The sequence below is a fragment of the Cucurbita pepo genome, chromosome 11 (assembly GCF_057944985.1).
Source record: "Cucurbita pepo subsp. pepo isolate OVF chromosome 11, ASM5794498v1, whole genome shotgun sequence".
Lineage (NCBI taxonomy): Eukaryota > Viridiplantae > Streptophyta > Magnoliopsida > Cucurbitales > Cucurbitaceae > Cucurbita > Cucurbita pepo.
In genome coordinates this window covers 5,005,353-5,014,911 of record NC_141808.1, presented here as the reverse complement: position 1 = coordinate 5,014,911, position 9,559 = coordinate 5,005,353, and the positions used below count along the sequence as shown (strand labels likewise).

The 9,559-nt window shown below is 33.5% G+C and overlaps 1 protein-coding gene across 1 annotated transcript; it reads left to right on the top strand.

Moving 5' to 3' along the window:
• The first annotated feature begins 1,113 nt into the window (after window positions 1–1,113).
• On the top strand, window positions 1,114–2,615 carry LOC147790137 (exopolygalacturonase-like). Its single transcript, XM_087128333.1, has 4 exons — window positions 1,114–1,248; window positions 1,334–1,636; window positions 1,733–2,260; window positions 2,352–2,615. Exons 1-4 carry the CDS (start codon window positions 1,114–1,116, stop codon window positions 2,613–2,615), a joined length of 1,230 nt encoding a protein of 409 aa, XP_086984459.1.
• The last annotated feature ends 6,944 nt before the right edge of the window (window positions 2,616–9,559 follow it).

Here is a 9,559-nt window from a genome sequence, read left to right as displayed (position 1 = left end):
ATTCACGGTGGGTTATCATCCCAGAAAGTTAAATAATATCTTCGAGGATAACACCATTGGGCTCAATTTTGTTTCTCTTCTTGTTTCCTTTAGAAAAGAAACTTTAAAGGAATTCATTGACAAAAGGAACAAGAACAGCCTAAGGAGGTAGAGGGAACCGTGCCCAAACGCTACAACCTATTTTCTGCAAGAGACCGCATAAAGATCCAAAAAAATCACAGCTGAAGGGGATCTTGATCAATCCAAGTGTACTCCGCATGACGTATCACAAGCAACCCTACAACTCCATTCATCCAGAATAATTGAGAAAACAACAGATAAAATTCTATACATTTATATTGATTCTAGAGCGGATTCTAAAAAATAGATTACAAATTTTCTAGAGCTGATTCTGAAAAATATACGGCAAGTGCGCCCAATAGAATGTATCAATCACGTAACAAGACATGTGAAGAATTGAGAGAAAATTGGATCGAGGGTTTGTCCATTAGGATTGGAAATGGACAAGCCCGACTAACCAATTGGGCATGAACGGGCCTCGACCGACCAATATTGCTGAAAAATGACTAAAGAAATTTTTTTTCCATCACATCGTTTTAATATATTTTTGATACACGCTAAAAACAATAAAATCAAAAATATTTATTCTCATCGATATATTTCTCGGGAGAAAAAGAGGAGAACTTGTGAGATAGGAATAAAAGTAAGAAAAGTAGAGAGTAATACTATAGAGTTTGAAAACTAATATATATAAATGTATATATTAAAATTTTGATAAACTCTTTGAGGATAATTTTTATCGTGTTCTTTTGTTGAAAATTGTAGGATGTACATTTATCTAATATATAAATTTAATGAAGGAGTTATGTTCAACCAAACCAAACCAGTCCTCCCTCCTTTAAGGTAAAACTAATTATAGGGCCTGCCTTAAACCACGTAATTATCTTTTAACAAATTTAGCTAGTTTGAATTGGTTATTTTTGTGTTTGTATATAAAGAGGGTTTGAGTTGGTGAATGCATTCAAATCAATTCTTATTCCTAAGAAGTTTGAGAATTTGTACCAAAAGAAAAGAAAATAAGGTAAGGTAGAAGAGACAGGTGAACTAGAAAGGATGGGATTGATATCAAAGTTTATGGCATTAATACCACTGTTGCTATTGTTGGTGTCTAATGCTACCGTTGATGCTACTAGCGGTGTTTTTGATATTACGACATTTGGTGCCAAACCTAATGCTGATGCTACTAAAGTACGTGTACATTTGTTTAAGTTGATAAACGAAAATTTCATTTTGTACAAAATATTTTTCTCAAATGAAATGGTTGAATTCACAGGCTTTAGCAGATGCATGGAAGGAAGCATGTGCTTCGGCTACTCCAAGTAAAGTATTGGTTCCAAAAGGAACTTATCAATTAGGAGAATCCAGGCTCAAAGGTCCATGTAAAAGTGCTATTGAGCTTCTAGTTGAAGGAACATTACAAGCTTCTCCTACCGACACGGAAGGAGATGGGTTGCTTGTTATGGAATACGTCGATCATTTGACATTGTCTGGTACTGGAGTTTTCGATGGCCAAGGAAAAGCTGGTTGGGAAAAGAATGATTGCCACCTGAAGAAAGAATGCAAAAAGCTTCCCATGGTAAATTCTCGTACTACTTTAATTATAAAAAGAACTTATAATCTGGGTTAGCATTATATGCTTTAACATGGGAGTGTTTTTTCTTTGTTTGTTTAAAATGGGCAGAATTTGAAGTTCAATTTCATCACAAATTCGATAGTGAAGGACATAACTTCGTTGGATAGCAAGAATTTTCATATCAATGTTTTGGCCGGCAAGAATCTTACCTTCGATCACCTGAAAATTACTGCACCACACAATAGTCCCAACACCGATGGAATTCACTTGGGCGATTCAGAAGACGTTTACATTCTCAATACCGCAATTGCAACGGGAGATGATTGTATATCTGTAGGATACACTAACAGAAAAATAACCATTAGTGATGTTACTTGCGGACCGGGACATGGCATTAGCATAGGCAGCTTGGGCAAGTACAAAACTGAAAAAGAAGTAGTAGGAGTTACAGTGAAGAAATGCAAATTAATCGGTACTACAAATGGTGTCAGGATCAAATCATGGCCAGATTCTGCCGTCTCATACCCAGCCTCTGACATGCATTTTGAAGATATTGAAATGGAAAATGTTGCCAACCCTATCATCATAGATCAAGAATATTGTCCATGGAATCAGTGCAACCGAAAGGTGTGTATTAAATTCGAACCTCGTTGGTTTCCAACTTATTTTCTTTTGAACAAGTATTAATTAATGTTTAATGTTTATTTTGAACATCCAGGTTCCATCCGCCATTAAGATTAGCAAAGTTAGTTTCAAGAATATCAGGGGTACATCTTCTACTCCGGTTGCAGTCAAACTCGTTTGCAGTAAAAGTAATCCATGTGAGGGGGTGGAAATTGCTGATATTGACCTCACTTATAGTGGTAAAGAAGGGCCAGCTGTGTCTGAGTGTGCAAATGTGAAACCGACCGTTTCTGGAAAGCAAAACCCTCCCATCTGTGCTAAACCAGCGCCACCTGAGACCACTCCGTCGACTGATTGAATAATCTTTTAATGCCGACAAATGTTTCAAACCATTCTTCCTATCATTTTTATTTTAACTTTCAAAATTCGATTTACAACATGCCATGATGTTGGGCATGTTTTCAATAATTGTATTTTTAAAATTTAGGAGAATTAATACTTAACGATTCTATTTTTATACTATAATAAAGTCCTCTTACATAATTGACATTGCTTTTGCTTTGAAGGAGGAGAAGACCAGAAGACCATGAATTTAGTATCACGCTGTTTGTGGAGGTTCCTTACAATGGAAAAATTACAAATGGAAAGTATTAATAAATAATTTTAAAAATACAGCAATAAGATTTATGGAATACACCATTAAAATTTCAAAATCTGTTATATAAAATATACCGTTTATAAAAAGAAATATTAAGGACAAAGTCTCCCTTTATAATTTAATTCAAAATAAACTATCATTGGAATTAACTTAGAAAATATGGGTAGCAAACTAGAAAGATCTTAATAAAGGAAAATAAAATCATAGGTATTTCATTAGTTCATAAGAATAAGTACTAAATTAATCAAAGCTATCAAGAAAAAGGCTATTCTTATAAGAAGAGTTTTGCTGAATCCATTGCAATATAGCAAAAAACGAATGAAAATAATAAAACCAGCAATCATTATGATTTGCTTGTTTCGGAAAATATCTTACCATTATGATTTGCTTGTTTCGAAAAATATCTTATCCCAGAGGGCGTAGAGAGTTTAGAATTCTAATTTAAATAGGAATACAGGATTTTACAATGCAAACAAGGTAAAAACTAGTTTTAGAAGAAACCGACATATTAGATATAAAAACAATTCTAGAAATAGTTGAAATATTCTAAAACAACTGAAAAATGGGAGGGATTATTTGTAAACATATCACAATTTTGTTGGGTGAGGGAGAAGTCAAAAAAAAGTTTTGAGGAGAAAGGGAGAAGTACTTTGGGTCCGATTCAGCCTCCATTTGTCACTAAAATGTCAGCTTATTAGTAGAAAAGCTTTGACGAGGATGAAGATCGACGGGAGAAGCCTCGACCATGAGAGGCCCCTACTCTCTCTAGTTAAAATGTTAGAAGCACGTGCTAAAAAAAACTGAGTAACGATCGATGTTTTTCGAAGGTTTCCTTAGGAGGAATAATCAAGCTTGATGATTTAGAATAGAATGTCGAAGAAAAGGAGTTATAAAATAGTAAAAAAATGCTTAAAGATACCCTAATCCAGAACGTTTCAAGCACGTGCTAAAAAAATTGAGTAACAGTTGATGTTTTTCGTAATTTTCTTGGGGAATGATCAAGCTTGATGATTTAGAATTGATCGAACAAAAAAGGAGTGTATAAAACAGTAAAAAAAAGTGTTTAAAATCGAAACCCTAATTTTCGACATTCTATTCTAAGTCATCAAGGTTGATCATTCACCAAGAAAATTTCGAAAAACATCAACGTTACTCAGTATTTTTAGCACGTGCTTCAAAAGTCCCGAATTATGTTTTTCGAAATTCTCTTGGGGAATGATCAACCTTGATGATTTAGAATAGAATGTCGAAGAAAAGGAGTGTATAAAACAGTAAAAAAAAGTGTTTAAAATCTAAACGCCAATCATTTCCAACATTTTCGACCCTTAAAAAGTTGTTTTTGACATTATTGAGGCCATTTTAAGTCCGTAGGACTCCTATTTGCTCAAATTTAATATATTTTTTTTAGCTAAAACTAGGAGTAATCAATATGTTTAGCTAAACTAAGTTTAATACTATGTCCTAAGAACACCTATAAAATAGTTAGGGAGGTTAGACGAACACGACTCTCCACAATGGTATGATATTGTCCACTTTGAGCATAAGCTCTCGTGACTTTGCTTTGGGTTTCCCCAAAAGGCCTCACACCAATGGATAGAGTATTCCTTGTTATAAACCAACGATCATTCCCTAAATTAGCAAATGTGGAACTTTCATCGTTCAACAAGGGAATCTGGGCTAAACAAGTGAGTGACTCTACATTTGTTGGTTGGAAGGATTGTATGATGAAGCATGCTTGCCCTGTGGCCCTTACATGCACACAATTAGGAATGTTATGCTATTTTAAGTATGTTATGTGATGACCTATGAGGCCATGTTATGAATGTGTGTGATGCCATGCTACGTCATGATATGTAATGCCATGTGAAGCCATGTTATGAATGTGTGTGATATAAGTCGTGATAAGTACTATTCATACGTGATTCATATGTGTACTATGACATGAATGAAAGGAAAAACGAAATGATTCTTATTATATGCTATGATTTTAAGCTATTATGCATTTATCAATGTCATGTGCATTAGGATATTTCCTCGTTATGTTATGTTAGTACAGACGCATACCTTCGATATTTTTGTTCATCATCATATCATGTGAGCCTTTCACTCTGTGGTGTCCGGCGACGCATTAGCGTGTTTAGTTCGATGAAGCCAGACCCAGGGGTACGTATACGAGTCTGCCTGCTATGTCCATGTGTGCGTGCGTGGGCCGTGTATGGGGAAGTACCACACATCCAACCCTACCTAAACTGGGCAGAACTCAAGCTCATGATACGTTGTTTTAAAAGATAGGTTCCATCATGTATGTGTATGTTTGCATTACCTGACTCCAACAATGAGATTACTTACTGAGTATTTACTAAAATACTCGAGCTACATGCTAGCCTTATTTTTCATGTAAAGATAAAGCGTCCATGCACGGATAACGATGGATGCTGGAATGGTCATGGAAGCTGAGATAGGACGGTAGTATGCATTGTTTTCAATTAATAGTTCCATAGGTAGCTTTTGATTTTTGTACAAAAAAATCTATGTTACCGACGACGACATTATTTTTATTTATTGTTTTAAATTAAACATGTAAGTTCATGGCTTCGTTTAAAATTTTTATTTAGATTTTCGCATATGTTATTAAAGGCATGCATGTAATGACGTGTCTGATCTAGGTAAGAAAATTAGGGGCGTTACACTATTACTCAGACAAATTAGATTAATCTCATAAACCTTACAGGTTGGTTAAATTGATTTTTGAAAGTTAATTATCAAGTTTTTAAAATAATTAAAAAAAACTAATCCAACTCTAAGTCAACTCAACTCCTACTTACAGATATTTCCTTTCAATCAACTAAAATACCTTAATCTATATAAAACTATCCATAGAGTTTCCTCATAGTCAATTTTTATTTTAAGTTCGTTATTATGAATTATTATATTTATATTAATGAATGAAAGTAATGTTAAGCTAGGTTTTTAATTCTATCTCAAACTAATTTACTTTAGGAATAATCTTGATATTTTACTATTTTCAACAGTTTAAAACAAAACATTATCGGTAATGCCCCTAATTTTTTTAGGTTAATTAGTGACGTTACCCTAGCATGCTTTAATCACATAGGCAGAAATTCATATAAATACTTTTAAAATAAAGGCATTGACTTACATATTCAATTCGAAACATAAATAAATATAACATGGTTTTTAACATAAAACAAATTGGCATAAAACACCTACCAACTACTAATTAAATTCAAATTCAATGTTGTTGTCCTATCATGATCTATCCTAACTTCCATGGTCTTTCCAGTGTTTATCGTCATTCGTGCATGAGAGTTTTGGCTTTACTTAAAAAATATAAGGTAACATGTGACTTGAGTATTTTACGAAATTCTCGGTAAGTCAACCCACTATTGGAGTTAGTAAAGCAGTCACACACAATACATGATTGAGATCTATCTTTTAAAACCGTAACATGACCTTAGGCTCTTTCTAGTTTCGGATAGGGTTTGATGCATGGTACTTTTTCACTCACGGCCCACGTACACGCTCATGGACCCACTAGGCGGGCTCGTACACGTACCCCTTGGGCCTGACTTGGTTGGGACAAAATATTACACGTCACTGGATGCCTCAGAAAAGGAAAGACCCACATGATATCATGACAAACATAAATATCGAAGGTACGCATCCGTACTAGCATAACATTACGGGGAAGTATCCCGATGTACATGACATACATACATGCATGAGGTCCCATGATTTTCATTCCTAACATAATAGTTGTTTCATTTCGTTTCTCTTTCCCCCCATAACATATTTCATATATGGATCATGTACATGGTATATATCACGTAATCCATCACGTAACTTATATGGTAAGACATAAAATTTCATACATGACATTTCATTTCATTCATAATATAGTGTATTGGATATCACATGCATACATGGTAATACAAAGAGCATATAAGCATCACATAATTAATATGATGCATGCACCATCATACATCAACCAATTAGCTTACTCCAACCGTAAGACCACTAAAAGATTGGCCTTGACCGAAGTTACTAATTACTCGACAGCCGCTTCGAAAACTATATTCCAATGCTTAATTCTCACCTATATCAATTCATATAACATGCTTACCGCATATAAACCTCTTAGCCTAACTAAACATGATGATTATTTCTAACATAAGTCTTACACCTAACTAAATTTGGATGGATAGGAGTCTTACGGGTCTCAAATGCCTTAAATAAGGTAAAAATGGTTTTACGAAGGTCCAAAACTTAGGAAATGGTATATAATTTTTAAACGAGCTGTCTAGCTGAGAAGCCAAGTCCACTGCGCCGCCAAGCTGCGTCCACGCGGGAATGAGGCGGGTCATTATTCAAGTTAACTGCGGGCTGTATGGGTTGGGTTGAGTCACACTGGGCTGATACGTTCCGGGATGGACTGCTTGTATTGGGTCGTGGGCGTTGTAGAAGTGTGGTTCACCTATAGCAGAGGCCCGAGAGAGATACGACAACCTAAAATCCAAGATTTGTCTCCCTTACCTGCCCAGGTCCGTAAATGTGTGGATTTGGATGTGTTTATAAGGGATGAGAGATGTGAATTTAAGGGAGGGTTGTGTTGGTTACTTTTGCAAAAATAATGCCTCGCTGGAAATCGCGAGATATGGGACCAGATTTAAATATATATATTTTAATTCCAAACCATTACATTATCTCAAAGTCTAAATCCATTGAAAACAAATTAAATTTAATTTTAAGCTGCTTGAAACATGAAAAATGTAAACTCATTAGGAAGATAAAACCGTGAATGTGAATGTTAGTTTTGTATGGATAGTTGAATATACTTATGGACTTTTCCTAAATCGATTAATGCAATGTCGAGAATTCAGGGGTATAAAACTTTCTATGACGGATTTTTCATGATAAAATTTATATGACATTCTGAGTTAAAATAAATATAAAATCTTAAATTTAATGCTTCCAATATACTTAAACCATCAAGTTTGCAAATAACATATTACAAATATGAAATTAAAATGCTTACCATGTGACAACATTACTTCAACAATAATTATTTTAATGTATTTAAAATACATTAATTATTTTATTAATGTATTATAATATAATTTTTTTTGTGAGTTGATATAGACCACGTATTAAATATTAATTTGAACTCTGTAATAAATAAACCATTTTTCTTTTATATTTAATATGTTTATGAACCTACATGTCACTTATTTAAATTCTTCATTTAATGATCATTCACTAATTATACGCCATTCCACGATAAATTTAGAGTTGCACTCCTATACGCTGCACGACAAGTTGTTACATAGATGAAATTATTACTAGATCCTTTAAGAGCTTATCGTAATTATGGTTAGGTCAAACGTTTGTTTTGCCCTTGTAACTATATTTAAGTCGTTAATTACAACAAATTCTTGAAAGAACAATTGTTTATGATCCAACCATGATAAGAGGGTAGGGACCTTTTATTCAAGTTCTCATGTCATCACTTAGAAAACTACTCTTTTACTTACTTGATATTAAAATAACTGAATTACATCTCATAAGACATGTCCTCAACTCTCTGTTTGGTTAGTCTCTAAAATGGAAGACATATTGAATTGGTTAGGAAAGTTGTTCAAACCTTGCAAATCAAATGATAAACCCTAATAAGTAGAGTTCGTAACTCACTTAGAATTAAGATCGAGTTGCATATGATCATACGGTAAAATATTAATCTTCTCAAGTAAAAAATTTATTAGAAAGAAAAATGGATAAATTATTTTGGTTTAGTCCTACACAAACTCATTCTACGAGGTATCTCTACTCATATTTTCACTTGAAAGACTTGGATCAAATCATTTGTAACAATCGTGGCTCATAACAACAATGTTATCAGAATAAAGCACCCAACTTTATCCATATTTTATAAACCATTTATATTACTACTTAAACATGATCTTTCCAGAGGTCCACGACGTGACACTAATAACTTTCAATTTTTCATAGGATGGATACTCTTTAAACTCTAAATAAATTTTTTTAAATCAAATTATTAATTACGAGATTTTAAGACATAAATTCTCATGACATTTCTTCAGATTAAACACCAAGTTTATGCACGTTGGAACTAGTTGATCTATAATGTTTATCCGTCATTCCTGTTTTCTTGGAGATACACTGTAGATTGAACCAGTTGATATATTAATGAAACTATCCTTTCCCATCTATTTCGATCAAATAGTGCGTCAAAAATTATTACTTATAAAGTTTTGCTAACTCTACGAAAAATATATTCTTAACGTGTTAGATTAATCTGATTAGACATGAATTTAATAGCCGTTGGATAACGTTGGAACATGGGAATAGTAACATATGAAATGCTCTAATGCATCGCCTACCATAATAAACTTATTACAAACGTCTAAAAGTTCTTTTAAGTGAGAAGGATAACTTGGATTATTTTATTTTTAATAGATTTAAACTACTTTCGTCTATTCCTTTTCAATAGGTCTATTTTTGTCCCAAGGCTCATCTTAATCTCTTCATTTTCATTTTCCTCTCATCCTTCCTAAAATATAGTCTACATGTATTAAATGGATTCCATTATGTATAAATTGTAGGTT

What these genes read in the sequence shown, in the direction of transcription:
- LOC147790137 (XM_087128333.1), top strand. Translation starts at nt 1,114, where the DNA reads ATGGGATTGATATCAAAGTTTATGGCATTAATACCACTGTTGCTATTG. An exon ending in CTAATGCTGATGCTACTAAA is followed by an intron (nt 1,249 to 1,333) that starts GTACGTGTACAT and finishes TTGAATTCACAG; the next exon opens with GCTTTAGCAGATGCATGGAA. An exon ending in GGAATCAGTGCAACCGAAAG is followed by an intron (nt 2,261 to 2,351) that starts GTGTGTATTAAA and finishes TTGAACATCCAG; the next exon opens with GTTCCATCCGCCATTAAGAT.